Raw genomic sequence first — 17347 nt, forward strand, 5'->3', positions numbered from 1 at the left:
CAATTTAGGATGACCTTAAATCGGAATCACACGGTTTCTTCATGAAGCTTCAAAACAAAAGAAAAAAAATACTGAGCTGGTGTATAACACAAGACATTTACTGATAAAGCTAAATAAAGCACAAGTGATGCTAATGTTACCCACAAACCAAATTACCCCTCTAACACATTCTTCTTCTCACACCTCTATCTCCATTGGAACCATGTCCTTGACATAAATAGTCAAGTGCATTTCATAAACAAGTTAGCAGAAGACAGAACCAAGCATGAGTTTTACTTTGATTGTACTTGGATTAGCAAAAGAAAGTGGTTTAGAAAGCTGGTTGTTAAAGGAATTATAAATTTATAATAGGGGTAAAGTACAGTTCACCAAATTAATAGTAAAGATGGACACAGATTTTCAAACTCTCTTCTGCATAGTACTCTTTCTATCCTCATTTTTCTTTCTTATAAGTTATAACAGAGCAGTAATGTATATTGTACCAAAAATAAAACCTAGTCCCTACCATATCAAAGTCAAGAGTTCTTACTTCTAATGTTTATCTACTTCACAATGCTTGACATACATGTACAGTAAAATCGTGCATACAATACTAGCAAAGAATGGCATACGATTTAAAACAAAATAGAAGTGCATACAGTACTAGCAAAGACAGTTTGGTAGGAAAAAATTAAAAATTATGAAAAATAGTACAAACTTCTATAAAGAAAAGCCAAAGTTACTCATAAATATATGCACAATTAAAGAAAGTAACACCTTGGAGCAGGAGCTAACCCTTTAAGGGAGATTCTGCGTGTAACAGTAATAATTGCTTTTAAAAATCCTTTCTTTACAACTCATTTGCTATCACGTGTTCAAATGAGCCAAAGGGTGAATGAGTGAAGGATCATCTATTAGCTTGTTAACAGCTTTTTAAAATCCAGATTGACTACAAAATTCATTATACAAATCAAAACTATTTTGCCATTTAGACATCTTCAATTTCAATAATGTGAATGCCTCTAGACTCTGCTGTTCAAACTTAGTCACAGGAGCATCAAACCGCAATGTAATTGGGCAAAGATCATCAAACATCTCTTCTCCAACAGATTCAGTCTTCTCACCAGGCTCCTCACAGGACTTCTCCGAAACCTTAAAAATAAATGTATCATAAATGGTATCAGTATGAACAGAGTTTCCCTGTACATTGTCTATTTGACGATATGTCGAAAAAGATTTTGGTTTCAAAGAACCATCCCATTGTTCCGTTTTGTCATCACCAAGGGAGATTTCATGATCATCAGGGTGACATGAACCAGCAATCTCACCAGCCACCTGCATAACTTCTTTGTATTTGAGGTCAAGCTCTGCTTCTACTGAAAATTCATCACTTTCCGAACTTGAGTACCCATAGCGAACTTCATTAATCACAAGTAAAACAGGGAAAGGAATAACTGGACCCACAATGTCATTGTCGCTATGGGGTGATGGTTTCCTTAGAAAGAACGGAGGCAGCTGAGGAAGGTCTGGAACAGCTGAAAATTCTAAAGGTACCATATTTTGGTTGTGTGCAATGACTTCACGACATTCAGAATAACTCAAAAATGCTAACTGTAATAACTCTAAAGGCAAGTCAGTCCACAATTTTCTTAAGGCAACCTCGTGGAAGCTTGCTGGTAGCGTGACATCTTTAAAAATAGAAGAAATTGCAGGAGATGATCTTGAATGGCCCAACCCACAAGCATTTAATTTTTTACACAATAATTCATGAACTTCTGAACAAAAAGGTGCCTCCTCTTGATCATCAGAATAGGTCTTTTCTGGTTTTGTAGTTAGGACTTGACCAAGATTACCATTTGCATAGGCATAAAGGTAATTCAATTTTAAGTAATGAAATTCTGAAGATTTGTATTTGTATTCCTTAACACTCAAGGGACACAACAAGTGTGACTCCAAACACAAATCTGCTTCGTGGCAATCTTCCAAGCTTCTAGCCATAGCCTGGGAGGCGTGATACCTCTGCAATTCAAACTTTCCTGACGACATTACCCTTACTAGAGTAAAACCACCATGCTCATCTGGTTCGCAGAGTAAGGAAGCAAGGTCGTTGCTTAAAATGCCAAATCCCAAAACCATCTCTTTCTTCAGCTGCATATCAATCCACTCGGGAAGTGCATCCTTTGACAACTCTTCCCTGAACAAACAATTTCCACAATGACACTCGCGACTAGATAAATTGATCTCAGATGGAAGCTCCCAAGCACAGAATGTTGTGTTAATCTTTGAAAGCGTTGAAGTAATAGAACCTTTTCGAAATGATGTAGGTCCATAGCAGAAGATATTGAACTCAGAATTCCAAAATGATCCCAAGATAATGCAAAATCCCATTTCAGAAGCCAACTTAAAAGTATCTTCTTTTGAGTGGGATCTCAACGTAGACAAACTTAATACAGTCATGTAGCACGGTTCATCAATGCCGTGCCTCCATTGCAATACTGGCTTCAAAGGGTTCCTTACATCACATAGAACTAAAAGACTTCTAGAAGTCACAGTGAAATAAAAGTTATCAGGAGATTCAGTACCAACCCTTGACAAGGCAAGAAACCGCTCGTTTTCATCAGGAGCATACATCCGCAATGTCTCAATCTTCAAAAGGCAAGTCACATTGCATTCATTTGATCTCAAATCAACTAAAAATACAGCATCGTAACGGGCAACAATCAAAATCCTCGGATGCCAACTAAATTCACAACTAAGCCAAGCCTTGTTTTCAGAACAAGCTGAATCATTCCATGGTACTCTCAACCTAGTCCCTTTGAAAGTCTTCATTGAACCTTGAGCATCCACATCAAACAAAAACAATTGACCACTTTCTAACAAAACCATACTCTCTTCCAATATATGAGGACTCCAACAAGCATGCACAACAGCTTCCTTAAACACTTTACTTCTTCCCAAATAAGACATACTAGGGCTGTCCGAACTCAAATTATGTTTGACATCAAACCAACAAACAGAATAACGTGAAGAAGCCAACAAATACCCAATAACAGTAGAAGAATTGGGTTCACTGTCATCATCGGTAACTGGATTCACCGACATCCTCAAGATACGGCTCGAAGAACCAGTAGAAGCTCGAAAAACATCGCCTTTAACATCAAGCCGAGTCTCCAACACCGAGTCCTTAACACCCAACATAAAAAAGCCAATAGTTTCGTCATTGGCACCAGTTGGGAAGATAACAACAGCTTTTGGGGTATTCGGGCAATTAAGAAGTTGAATGCGGTTGTGAAGGAAATGAGAAACATTGTCATCATCGAATTCAGGAGTAGAATCAAATAGATGGGCAATAGTGGAAGCAGTGGAGGGGAGAATGGAAGGGTCGGAGGTTAAAAGGTAACGTTCGGTTAAGAGGTTGTGTGGAAGGTGAAGAGAGGGAATTGTGGAAGAGAAAAGAGGGGTTGGTAAGTTAGAATTAGGGTTAAAGAAAAGTGGACCAAGGGAATCAGGATCAGAGTGAAGAAGAAGATTTGATACAGTGGATGCACCTATTGGGAATAGTGATTTCCATTCTTCTGAAAATTCCATTGCAAGTAATAATAATGATTGTTGAAAATTAACACTAACCAAGATGATTAAAAACTGGTTTAGCAAATAAATCTGCACAAAACAACATTTTGATAATTAAAACATCGGAAATGTTCTTATCAGAAGAAAAATTACGAAAATGTAATGAATCACATGAACAACAACAACAGGTACAGGGAAAGAAGGAAAAAACAAGTAAGAAATGGAATTGAGTAAAGGTATTATTGTATGGTTATGAAGTATAAAACGGAAAACGCATACATGAATGAATCTATATGAGCAAGCACAATGTTATCATAATTTTTTGATGTGATAAGAAAGGAAAAAGGAATGAAGGAAGGGGTTGAAAAACTTACTGTTGATTTTTGAAGCTCTGATGCTATTGGAAGATGGTGATGAAGAGAGACAGCGAAGAAGATGAATTGTGTCAGTTTTCCGGCGCGGCAGCGAGATGGGGCGGGACTGGACTAGTTCGATGGTGACGAGACGAGACGAGACGGCGGGAAGAGGGTTTAGTTTAGGGCTTTGGGAAAGAAACTGAGAACAAAGAAGAGAAAGTGAGAGGAATATATATATATATTTTTTAAAACATTTAGTTAAAATCTAATATAAATTTAAAATATTTTCTTAATTTTACCAAAAATAGTAGTTCTCTTCTAAAAGCCATTTTAGTAAAAAAATAATAATAAAAATTCAGTTTTTAATGTGATTTTTTTTTTTAAGAAGCCAAAAGCACAATATATTAACAAGAAAAGTCAAAAGCAACACAAGAAGCAACGAATAGGTATGGAACCAAAAATATCAATATACATAGGAAAAACAGTCCAAAATTTGTTATTACATATTAGCGTAACCAAGACAAAGTGACGGATTGAACCACGAATTAGAGATGTAAACCATCAAGATGATGTTAGAGATGTGTATGCTCTAAAGAGCAATTTTTTTCCTCTTCCATATTCTCGCAAGTGACAACTCAACCTTTTCAAAGCTCCCACAATTTAGTCAAATAAATATCGAAAGAATATTATGAAAATATTCGTCAAACCTACATCCTCAACGGCCAAAAGATGGATAGACAGTTAACTGAGTCTGACAATAGAAAGATATTTTTTTTTAAAGAATCAATAGAAGTATAGTTAAATAAGTATAAGTTGATAGTTGTCAGTTGTCAGATCATATGTTAACATAAACTCTTGTTTTATACTCCCTCTGATTTTGTTTATAAGAGATAAACTAGTCAACAAAAATAGATGTATTATGAACCAGATATATCAACTTTGTTGACTCATTTGTGTTTTATAAAAAGAACCAGATAAAGTAATAATTTGTGTCTTATAAAAAGAACCAGATGGAATAATAATCAATCTTATAAAAAGAATGTTTCGCTTCTTATAATCACCATCAAGTGTCGACCATTCTTATCATTATTTGCAACGATTCTTAAAGGAGTTCTCCCATCTCTAAAATTGTGTCTTAAACAACAGCAAACACTTCAACTTTAGTGGCATAAGATTAGAGAAGAGGGAACCGAATGTAGACTAAGGGTATAGAGATTACTAGACTAAGGCAAGAAAACACTTCAACTTTAGTAGCCTAATAACAAGTGTATAACATATAACTTCATGCTGTTTCAAATTTAAAATTAAACAATTTCATATTAATTAAATCTTGTTATATAAAATTATATTTATATAATCAGAAATCTATAAAGCCTAAAATCTACGGGAGCCCTTAATATGGACCCCAAAAGTAAAGGTCCACCGATGGACCTCATTAAATGACCTGCTACAACCTGGATATGAATATGTTAATCGGTGTTTGCTGTTATTGCTGAAGTTGTTGTTTTTATTAAGGCTTTTTTCCGTTCATTTAGTTCCTTTCATTCATATACTCGTGCCTCTCTTAGAACAAGGATGAGTTCTATCTTTAATTATTTTTTGTGTATGATAAAAGTATATCCAATATCCAATTAGACACACTTCAAACAAAAACAGTGAATGCCTTCCATTCTTCTCTCTCTTTTCATTTAGTTTTCATTTTAATTTTAGGACAGAAAATTGTTTTTACCGTGCTATCTGTTCTTATTTCCCAGATTTTCAGCCAACACAGTATCAAAAAACACACTCATACGCAATGCCTTTTGGTTTAAAGGATAATAAGGATAATGTTAAAGGAAAAAAAAAATTACAATGACAAACCATACTCGGTGATAACTTAACAGATCTAAGTAATCGATGACAACAACTAATGAAATAGACAAACAAGTAAGAAACCAAGTTCAGATGTATTAACAGGGTATCTTTTATAATTTTACACTCTTGCAGATCATGTTGTTCTGAATCACTTCTTCTTCCTCTAACTTAGAAAAATTGATTGGTCAGGGGCAAAAAAATGGCACCCACTTCTTGTATTGAAGTGGTAATTGTTCTTTAGAAGAGAATCAATTGCAGATTTTGTTGGAGATGTGTGTTGGTAGAAGAAGAAACTAAAATATAAAGAAAAGAAGTTATTGAAATTTATGCCACCAAATATTTTTGTCATTTACCCAAAAATGATTGTCAGAAGGTTACTGGCTATAGCCAGTCATACAGTGAGGTCCACAGCTGGTCCCTTAATTTTAGGGTCCATATTAGGGGCTCCAAATCTACATCTAACAATAAAAAGAAATCGTTCTTTACGTTTTCCAAAACAATCGATAAAATGATTAAGGATCAAAAAACAATATTTGGGAACATACATATGTCATATATAAACATAAATAAATCATTTTCTAACTATTTTAAAAAATAAACAAGATTCATGTCTAAATATACTAACTACCACTAAGTAATTGTAAAAAGAAACTGATACTCATCGAAAAATATAAGCTAACAATAAGACATCCCCTTCCTTGGAATACTGGATATCCCATACAATTATCGTGACATAGAAGCTCCCTCACATATATTCTTTGCATTATATTTTCCTACTCCACTGGGAATATGTGAGGGGTGAGATATCACATCTTCACTTTCAGAAAAACAGCAAAATACAAGGTCAGATATTTACAAAATTGTGGAGAGCTCAAACATTGCATCAATCTTTGTACTTCTTCACCTTCCCAAATATCGGTCAATCGCAAGGTTTTGGCCAAAGGTGGTCACCAAGCTGGTTCCGGGAGCACAATCTATCACATTACTCTGTTAACTCTTCTTTCATCTATCTAACCGAAAAAAACACAAATTATAGACAGCTTGCGAGTGGCGTGAAGTAGTGATGATGGTGGCTCGAGCTTTATTTTTCACTACTGCAATGCTTTGAATTAATTATTCAAAGAACTGAACTTTGATGAAGACGGCCAAAGCTATTTGCAAGAAAAATGCAGCAATTATGGCCACTGAAAGATCATTTCCTATAAAAGACCGTAGGTTCAGAGAAACAAAGCTAGCTGAGGCAGCACCGGTAAGGATTATTATGATCCACCGAAGAATCTCAACTGGAATAAGCAATAGAAACTGAAAAATTCATGAGAAACAATTATTAGATAAAAACATGAAAGGCAATGCATAAATAAATCGAAACTAGCAAGCCAATATGTGCTTGTGCAAAAGGTAATGTAATATATAGTAATTTGCAGCATATAGTGATAAAACAACATGCCATACACAGAAAGCGGAAACTTACAGAAGACAAGATGAAAATGGTGAGGGAATACCCCCACAAGCACCAAAACCGTATAAGGTTAGCATTTGAACCCATATACTGAAGGAAAAAGTAGTATGCCAATGGGACCACTATCACATAGCCATATATAGACCATGCAGCCGTATTCACATAGCTAACATCAAAGCTCCATGATGTTCTGTTATCTGTATGTTTTTCCATAAGGTACGTTGCAAAATTTCCAAGTAAGGCAAGTACAAAAACCAATGTTGTTGAGATCCATATAAGCCCATACCTGTAATAATGGATAAGTATCAAGTAGAAAGTAATGAAGTAATACTTTTATACTTTATTACTACAGTCTTGGACTATGTAGGAAAAGAGAATACAATAGTAGCTATCTCATTACTTAAGACTGGTAAAGACAAAATCAAATAAAATCTCGGAGGATCAAATCAAACTTTTGCCGATTCTCTTGCATATCGCATTACCAGATATATTTATATAACAGGGACCATAATAGATTCATAGTATATAGTAATTTAACCCACAAATGGAAAAAATAGAGAAGACAGATATTGCCTAGCTCTTCAGTAACTCTCTTTAGCTACTGACAATTTTAAGGTATGTACATATTAATTGCTTTGTTCCAATATGGCTGGATCAATATATTTATGGAATTAGTAGAAATCATCATTTCAATATATCTGCCTCCATTATATGGCAAAGAATTAAAATGTAATAAAAAAATATCAGAAATTTATACATTTTGGGCTAGGATGCTAAAAGAGTTTGTTTAAAAGTACATCATGTCTCCCATTAATTGGCATATTTATAGTCCCTAGGCACCCTAAGTTTGCATAAAACAACAACTTATGTTTGCATTATTCAGCAACCACTGACTTTCATTTTCTCAAATTCCAATTAGAGAAGTAATATTTTTGCATGGGTCAACAATGTACAATGGACCAAACAGAAGGCAATAAGAAAAAGGGGGTGGAAGTGGAAGAAGCAAAAGGCAAGTTTCACTTTCTCCCCATAAATGTTATTGTGACAGCGCAACTGAAGTTTTCCTCCAAGCACCACATTTCCACATGAAATCAAGATCAGTTTTGCCATTTTAGTTATCGAAAATGTAGCAGTAAAAATATAAAATGCATAACTCACAGATCAGGGTTAGCATCTATCTTTGCAAAAAAGTCATCACCGACTGGATTCAAGGAACTTATCAATCTGTTTGCGACAACATCTGTATCCACGTTGAAATACTGTGTGTACGATGAGATGCTAAAGAATCCTTGCCAGTTATTAGCTGGCTGTTGCCCAAAAGCATCTGCATGGATGAATAAGCCACGGATACGTGAATGATTAATATAGCATAGATTGGTAATAAAAATGTAAGATTACAACTATTCTCTAATCAGGCTACATAATCAACCATCAGTATTAATCATCTATCAGCCAAAGTATGCAACTGAAAACATAACAAGCCCATTCAAAATCCAGAAACAAACTGCGTAAAATGCTGCAACCACATTCAACCATTAACCGAATAAAGCCATAACTAAACATATTATGTGTAACACCATATTCAATTGGTTTAGACTTTAGATCACTCGTTGTCTAAGAGGTAAAAGCCTAAAATTAAACAAAGAAAAAAGACTCTGCGTGCACAGTAGTGATCAATTCTTAGCTTATTAAATCAAGGCTCTGCCCAAACATCAACTACCAAAATGTTTTTGTTTTTCTCCTCGTAAGTCATAACCCTCTCCCCAAAAATGCGCATACGATATCCCCAAAAATGTGAAGCCATAAAGTATATAAATGGGTTTAAACTTTTATCCAGTAATAAAAAAGCATAATAAGCTACAATTTATCTGCTAAACAATTTTTTTTTTTTTTTTTTAATAAAAAGAACAGAAAAAGAAACAACCATAGTCACAAATTAAGTTTGATAACATTACTTACCAGTTGGAGTTCCAAGAGTTTGATATCCCTGTTGTCCGCCTCCGCCTCCGCCTCCACTGTTGGGAGGGAATGTTTGCATATTTGCATAAGGGACTACATGTTAAAGTTCATAAATATTAGACTAGGTTAATAAAAATATCAATTATCAAGTGTCGCAGCTTATTAATCATGTACTAAACTTTATTAACCATAATTTAAAAGCGATTTACTTTGATTTTTGAGTATTCAAATCTACATGCAATTGGAACACTGAAAAGAAAAACAATGATGTAATTTGATACCTTGATTGTTTGAAGCATTCTTTTGATCAACAATGACAGCCTAAGTACCAAAAGATGAACAATCAGATAACAATAAATAATCAATATAGTAAACTAAATCAGAATATATATTTGAAAAACTAAAAAAAATAATGCTATAGTTGCAAAAATTGATTGATATGAATACTCACTGGAACTGATCCGAGTAAATGGCTTGTATTGCTGCTACTGGTACGAGAATCTTCCTCCATAGAAACGAAACCAAATAATCGCTACGATTAATTAACAAAAATGCGTTAATTGGAAAAACGTAGAATCGCTATAAACCCTTGACTTTTATTTTCTGGTTTGTTCTTCAGGTGAAACTGAATGAACGATGATTTCATTCATATTGGGGCCCACGAGCCACGTGATGTCAATTATAAAGCCCATATAAAAAAAAAGCTAAGAAAAAAAAATGTCTGAGCCCGGGTTCGAACCGGGGACCTCTAGTGTGTGAGACTAGCGTGATAACCGACTACACCACCCAGACATGTTGCTGTCAGCTATTTCATTTAAAAGATTATATATCATGTCAATAATGAATTATTTTTGAACATTATCAATAAACTGAATCATTTATTTCAAACAATAAAAGAAAGTCCTCGTGAGCTTAACTCAGCTGGTTTGGACAATGCATAAAATATGCAAGGTCCGGAGTTCAAATCCTCCGGAATTCAAATCCCGGCCACCACAGCAAAAAAACAATAAAAGATGTTTTTTTTTTGTAGTGGCTGGGGTTTGAATCGCATACTATAAATATTTAATTTGTATACGATCAAATTGTATGCATCAAATCGCACTAAGATGTAACTTTTTTTAGGTTGAATTTTAATATAGTAATATTTACTTGGTGTAATTTGATTGGAAAGCATGGTAAAAAAAAAATTAAATTGTTAGTACGTAAAAATTAATCTTTTCTTTAAAGTAAAATAGCAAAGTGTTTGATAGCATAATTATGAATATAATTACTCTAGTAAAATTAGATAAATTAAAGAAATAAGATAAGATTTTTTTTCCCTATATATGTATAGAGAAATAAAGAGCTTGTTAATCCTCCAAGAGGTGATGGTTCATTGATATGATCTTATTATAATTTTAAAGGATGAAGTTTAAATACATACATAAATCACTTCTTAAAGCATGAACTGCGAAAGAATATTTTTCTTCTCGTATTACAAGTGGAACAGGCTTTCCATTCAGCACTACAGTTCTTTACCATCATCATAATGCAATTTCCACTTCACCTTCCATTTTTCCAGTATTATAAACAGTATAACGTATATTAAGTGAAGTGAAGTGAAGTCTCAGTATCCTCTATCAACCCCTATAAAATTATAGTAATGAAGTGTAAAATGAAGATCTCTCAGCTGGTTCTGCATCTCATTTTCACTACTACATTATTTATTAGATAAAACTAATCTATAAATTTTTCAAAACTTTTTTGTTCAATGTAATACTTAAAATAAATACGATCGGAATTAAATATTTTTAATAATCCAATGATTATGAATTAAATCCAATTGTTTTTACATTTTAGTTAACTTTATAACTGCCTATTTACTGTCTTTTTTTGTTCTACAGAAAAGGCATTTGTTCATACAGTACAACCCAAGTTTGTCTGTAAAATAATAGCAGTCCAAGATGACCATTCAATCAATTTAGAAAGCCAGATTCGTGAAGTATAAGATTACATGCAAGTGCAACAACTTAATCTCCTCCCTTACAATCCACCCTTTTCGGTTTCAACTAGAATGAAATTAAGATTGTCCAACTAAGATTGAAAGACCCCACAAAGAAAATTACCAAGCTGATGCTGATGTAAACCAATGAATCCATCAAATGTCCAAAACCAAAAATGTTCTTGTGTTGATAACATTCTATTAGCAGTTTCCAAACCACTCTCAATGAGCTGCGAACGACACAGATACCAGGTTTGATATTGTCGAGAATAATAATGGAACTTCATTGCTTAGAAGTCCGAAAATAAACAAATCTTTCAATTTGGTCCAGAGGATCACTTTTTTACCAATTTCAACACATCACCAATAAGATGTATGGAACCAGTTACAAGGACCTGATGCATCAACAGCACACATTTTGCACGAATTAGAGATGTAAACCATCAAGATGATGTTAGAGATGTGTATGCTCTAAAGAGCAATTTTTTTCCTCTTCCATATTCTCGCAAGTGACAACTCAACCTTTTCAAAGCTCCCACAATTTAGTCAAATAAATATCGAAAGAATATTATGAAAATATTCGTCAAACCTACATCCTCAACGGCCAAAAGATGGATAGACAGTTAACTGAGTCTGACAATAGAAAGATATTTTTTTTTAAAGAATCAATAGAAGTATAGTTAAATAAGTATAAGTTGATAGTTGTCAGTTGTCAGATCATATGTTAACATAAACTCTTGTTTTATACTCCCTCTGATTTTGTTTATAAGAGATAAACTAGTCAACAAAAATAGATGTATTATGAACCAGATATATCAACTTTGTTGACTCATTTGTGTTTTATAAAAAGAACCAGATAAAGTAATAATTTGTGTCTTATAAAAAGAACCAGATGGAATAATAATCAATCTTATAAAAAGAATGTTTCGCTTCTTATAATCACCATCAAGTGTCGACCATTCTTATCATTATTTGCAACGATTCTTAAAGGAGTTCTCCCATCTCTAAAATTGTGTCTTAAACAACAGCAAACACTTCAACTTTAGTGGCATAAGATTAGAGAAGAGGGAACCGAATGTAGACTAAGGGTATAGAGATTACTAGACTAAGGCAAGAAAACACTTCAACTTTAGTAGCCTAATAACAAGTGTATAACATATAACTTCATGCTGTTTCAAATTTAAAATTAAACAATTTCATATTAATTAAATCTTGTTATATAAAATTATATTTATATAATCAGAAATCTATAAAGCCTAAAATCTACGGGAGCCCTTAATATGGACCCCAAAAGTAAAGGTCCACCGATGGACCTCATTAAATGACCTGCTACAACCTGGATATGAATATGTTAATCGGTGTTTGCTGTTATTGCTGAAGTTGTTGTTTTTATTAAGGCTTTTTTCCGTTCATTTAGTTCCTTTCATTCATATACTCGTGCCTCTCTTAGAACAAGGATGAGTTCTATCTTTAATTATTTTTTGTGTATGATGCAGTTCTAACAAAAAGTATATCCAATATCCAATTAGACACACTTCAAACAAAAACAGTGAATGCCTTCCATTCTTCTCTCTCTTTTCATTTAGTTTTCATTTTAATTTTAGGACAGAAAATTGTTTTTACCGTGCTATCTGTTCTTATTTCCCAGATTTTCAGCCAACACAGTATCAAAAAACACACTCATACGCAATGCCTTTTGGTTTAAAGGATAATAAGGATAATGTTAAAGGAAAAAAAAAATTACAATGACAAACCATACTCGGTGATAACTTAACAGATCTAAGTAATCGATGACAACAACTAATGAAATAGACAAACAAGTAAGAAACCAAGTTCAGATGTATTAACAGGGTATCTTTTATAATTTTACACTCTTGCAGATCATGTTGTTCTGAATCACTTCTTCTTCCTCTAACTTAGAAAAATTGATTGGTCAGGGGCAAAAAAATGGCACCCACTTCTTGTATTGAAGTGGTAATTGTTCTTTAGAAGAGAATCAATTGCAGATTTTGTTGGAGATGTGTGTTGGTAGAAGAAGAAACTAAAATATAAAGAAAAGAAGTTATTGAAATTTATGCCACCAAATATTTTTGTCATTTACCCAAAAATGATTGTCAGAAGGTTACTGGCTATAGCCAGTCATACAGTGAGGTCCACAGCTGGTCCCTTAATTTTAGGGTCCATATTAGGGGCTCCAAATCTACATCTAACAATAAAAAGAAATCGTTCTTTACGTTTTCCAAAACAATCGATAAAATGATTAAGGATCAAAAAACAATATTTGGGAACATACATATGTCATATATAAACATAAATAAATCATTTTCTAACTATTTTAAAAAATAAACAAGATTCATGTCTAAATATACTAACTACCACTAAGTAATTGTAAAAAGAAACTGATACTCATCGAAAAATATAAGCTAACAATAAGACATCCCCTTCCTTGGAATACTGGATATCCCATACAATTATCGTGACATAGAAGCTCCCTCACATATATTCTTTGCATTATATTTTCCTACTCCACTGGGAATATGTGAGGGGTGAGATATCACATCTTCACTTTCAGAAAAACAGCAAAATACAAGGTCAGATATTTACAAAATTGTGGAGAGCTCAAACATTGCATCAATCTTTGTACTTCTTCACCTTCCCAAATATCGGTCAATCGCAAGGTTTTGGCCAAAGGTGGTCACCAAGCTGGTTCCGGGAGCACAATCTATCACATTACTCTGTTAACTCTTCTTTCATCTATCTAACCGAAAAAAACACAAATTATAGACAGCTTGCGAGTGGCGTGAAGTAGTGATGATGGTGGCTCGAGCTTTATTTTTCACTACTGCAATGCTTTGAATTAATTATTCAAAGAACTGAACTTTGATGAAGACGGCCAAAGCTATTTGCAAGAAAAATGCAGCAATTATGGCCACTGAAAGATCATTTCCTATAAAAGACCGTAGGTTCAGAGAAACAAAGCTAGCTGAGGCAGCACCGGTAAGGATTATTATGATCCACCGAAGAATCTCAACTGGAATAAGCAATAGAAACTGAAAAATTCATGAGAAACAATTATTAGATAAAAACATGAAAGGCAATGCATAAATAAATCGAAACTAGCAAGCCAATATGTGCTTGTGCAAAAGGTAATGTAATATATAGTAATTTGCAGCATATAGTGATAAAACAACATGCCATACACAGAAAGCGGAAACTTACAGAAGACAAGATGAAAATGGTGAGGGAATACCCCCACAAGCACCAAAACCGTATAAGGTTAGCATTTGAACCCATATACTGAAGGAAAAAGTAGTATGCCAATGGGACCACTATCACATAGCCATATATAGACCATGCAGCCGTATTCACATAGCTAACATCAAAGCTCCATGATGTTCTGTTATCTGTATGTTTTTCCATAAGGTACGTTGCAAAATTTCCAAGTAAGGCAAGTACAAAAACCAATGTTGTTGAGATCCATATAAGCCCATACCTGTAATAATGGATAAGTATCAAGTAGAAAGTAATGAAGTAATACTTTTATACTTTATTACTACAGTCTTGGACTATGTAGGAAAAGAGAATACAATAGTAGCTATCTCATTACTTAAGACTGGTAAAGACAAAATCAAATAAAATCTCGGAGGATCAAATCAAACTTTTGCCGATTCTCTTGCATATCGCATTACCAGATATATTTATATAACAGGGACCATAATAGATTCATAGTATATAGTAATTTAACCCACAAATGGAAAAAATAGAGAAGACAGATATTGCCTAGCTCTTCAGTAACTCTCTTTAGCTACTGACAATTTTAAGGTATGTACATATTAATTGCTTTGTTCCAATATGGCTGGATCAATATATTTATGGAATTAGTAGAAATCATCATTTCAATATATCTGCCTCCATTATATGGCAAAGAATTAAAATGTAATAAAAAAATATCAGAAATTTATACATTTTGGGCTAGGATGCTAAAAGAGTTTGTTTAAAAGTACATCATGTCTCCCATTAATTGGCATATTTATAGTCCCTAGGCACCCTAAGTTTGCATAAAACAACAACTTATGTTTGCATTATTCAGCAACCACTGACTTTCATTTTCTCAAATTCCAATTAGAGAAGTAATATTTTTGCATGGGTCAACAATGTACAATGGACCAAACAGAAGGCAATAAGAAAAAGGGGGTGGAAGTGGAAGAAGCAAAAGGCAAGTTTCACTTTCTCCCCATAAATGTTATTGTGACAGCGCAACTGAAGTTTTCCTCCAAGCACCACATTTCCACATGAAATCAAGATCAGTTTTGCCATTTTAGTTATCGAAAATGTAGCAGTAAAAATATAAAATGCATAACTCACAGATCAGGGTTAGCATCTATCTTTGCAAAAAAGTCATCACCGACTGGATTCAAGGAACTTATCAATCTGTTTGCGACAACATCTGTATCCACGTTGAAATACTGTGTGTACGATGAGATGCTAAAGAATCCTTGCCAGTTATTAGCTGGCTGTTGCCCAAAAGCATCTGCATGGATGAATAAGCCACGGATACGTGAATGATTAATATAGCATAGATTGGTAATAAAAATGTAAGATTACAACTATTCTCTAATCAGGCTACATAATCAACCATCAGTATTAATCATCTATCAGCCAAAGTATGCAACTGAAAACATAACAAGCCCATTCAAAATCCAGAAACAAACTGCGTAAAATGCTGCAACCACATTCAACCATTAACCGAATAAAGCCATAACTAAACATATTATGTGTAACACCATATTCAATTGGTTTAGACTTTAGATCACTCGTTGTCTAAGAGGTAAAAGCCTAAAATTAAACAAAGAAAAAAGACTCTGCGTGCACAGTAGTGATCAATTCTTAGCTTATTAAATCAAGGCTCTGCCCAAACATCAACTACCAAAATGTTTTTGTTTTTCTCCTCGTAAGTCATAACCCTCTCCCCAAAAATGCGCATACGATATCCCCAAAAATGTGAAGCCATAAAGTATATAAATGGGTTTAAACTTTTATCCAGTAATAAAAAAGCATAATAAGCTACAATTTATCTGCTAAACAATTTTTTTTTTTTTTTTTTAATAAAAAGAACAGAAAAAGAAACAACCATAGTCACAAATTAAGTTTGATAACATTACTTACCAGTTGGAGTTCCAAGAGTTTGATATCCCTGTTGTCCGCCTCCGCCTCCGCCTCCACTGTTGGGAGGGAATGTTTGCATATTTGCATAAGGGACTACATGTTAAAGTTCATAAATATTAGACTAGGTTAATAAAAATATCAATTATCAAGTGTCGCAGCTTATTAATCATGTACTAAACTTTATTAACCATAATTTAAAAGCGATTTACTTTGATTTTTGAGTATTCAAATCTACATGCAATTGGAACACTGAAAAGAAAAACAATGATGTAATTTGATACCTTGATTGTTTGAAGCATTCTTTTGATCAACAATGACAGCCTAAGTACCAAAAGATGAACAATCAGATAACAATAAATAATCAATATAGTAAACTAAATCAGAATATATATTTGAAAAACTAAAAAAAATAATGCTATAGTTGCAAAAATTGATTGATATGAATACTCACTGGAACTGATCCGAGTAAATGGCTTGTATTGCTGCTACTGGTACGAGAATCTTCCTCCATAGAAACGAAACCAAATAATCGCTACGATTAATTAACAAAAATGCGTTAATTGGAAAAACGTAGAATCGCTATAAACCCTTGACTTTTATTTTCTGGTTTGTTCTTCAGGTGAAACTGAATGAACGATGATTTCATTCATATTGGGGCCCACGAGCCACGTGATGTCAATTATAAAGCCCATATAAAAAAAAAGCTAAGAAAAAAAAATGTCTGAGCCCGGGTTCGAACCGGGGACCTCTAGTGTGTGAGACTAGCGTGATAACCGACTACACCACCCAGACATGTTGCTGTCAGCTATTTCATTTAAAAGATTATATATCATGTCAATAATGAATTATTTTTGAACATTATCAATAAACTGAATCATTTATTTCAAACAATAAAAGAAAGTCCTCGTGAGCTTAACTCAGCTGGTTTGGACAATGCATAAAATATGCAAGGTCCGGAGTTCAAATCCTCCGGAATTCAAATCCCGGCCACCACAGCAAAAAAACAATAAAAGATGTTTTTTT

General features: G+C 33.8%; 3 protein-coding genes and 2 non-coding genes across 5 annotated transcripts; all 5 read right to left on the bottom strand.

The window, feature by feature from the left end:
- Positions 1-764: 764 nt before the first annotated feature.
- Positions 765-4112, bottom strand: LOC146939794 (TATA box-binding protein associated factor RNA polymerase I subunit C). The gene is made up of 2 exons (XM_085753345.1): positions 3924-4112; positions 765-3639 (listed from the first exon to the last, which is right to left on the bottom strand). The coding sequence occupies exon 2, from the start codon at positions 3565-3567 to the stop codon at positions 913-915; it is 2655 nt and encodes an 884-aa protein (XP_085609471.1). The 5' UTR covers positions 3568-3639; positions 3924-4112; the 3' UTR covers positions 765-912.
- A 2202-nt stretch (positions 4113-6314) lies between these two features.
- On the bottom strand, positions 6315-9830 carry LOC146939795 (uncharacterized). Its single transcript, XM_085753347.1, has 6 exons — positions 9629-9830; positions 9459-9498; positions 9178-9270; positions 8377-8542; positions 7231-7504; positions 6315-7061 (listed from the first exon to the last, which is right to left on the bottom strand). Exons 1-6 carry the CDS (start codon positions 9686-9688, stop codon positions 6873-6875), a joined length of 822 nt encoding a protein of 273 aa, XP_085609473.1. The 5' UTR covers positions 9689-9830; the 3' UTR covers positions 6315-6872.
- A 65-nt stretch (positions 9831-9895) lies between these two features.
- TRNAV-CAC (transfer RNA valine (anticodon CAC)) lies at positions 9896-9969 on the bottom strand. The gene has a single exon. It is a non-coding gene; the product is annotated as a tRNA-Val (tRNA).
- Positions 9970-13461: 3492 nt separating this feature from the next.
- On the bottom strand, positions 13462-16977 carry LOC146939797 (uncharacterized). Its single transcript, XM_085753348.1, has 6 exons — positions 16776-16977; positions 16606-16645; positions 16325-16417; positions 15524-15689; positions 14378-14651; positions 13462-14208 (listed from the first exon to the last, which is right to left on the bottom strand). Exons 1-6 carry the CDS (start codon positions 16833-16835, stop codon positions 14020-14022), a joined length of 822 nt encoding a protein of 273 aa, XP_085609474.1. The 5' UTR covers positions 16836-16977; the 3' UTR covers positions 13462-14019.
- A 65-nt stretch (positions 16978-17042) lies between these two features.
- On the bottom strand, positions 17043-17116 carry TRNAV-CAC (transfer RNA valine (anticodon CAC)). The gene has a single exon. It is a non-coding gene; the product is annotated as a tRNA-Val (tRNA).
- Between the last annotated feature and the right edge of the window lie 231 nt (positions 17117-17347).

Source organism: Medicago sativa, chromosome 3 (genome assembly GCF_051527215.1).
Source record: "Medicago sativa cultivar Bolivia chromosome 3, Bolivia_mono, whole genome shotgun sequence".
Taxonomy (NCBI): domain Eukaryota; kingdom Viridiplantae; phylum Streptophyta; class Magnoliopsida; order Fabales; family Fabaceae; genus Medicago; species Medicago sativa.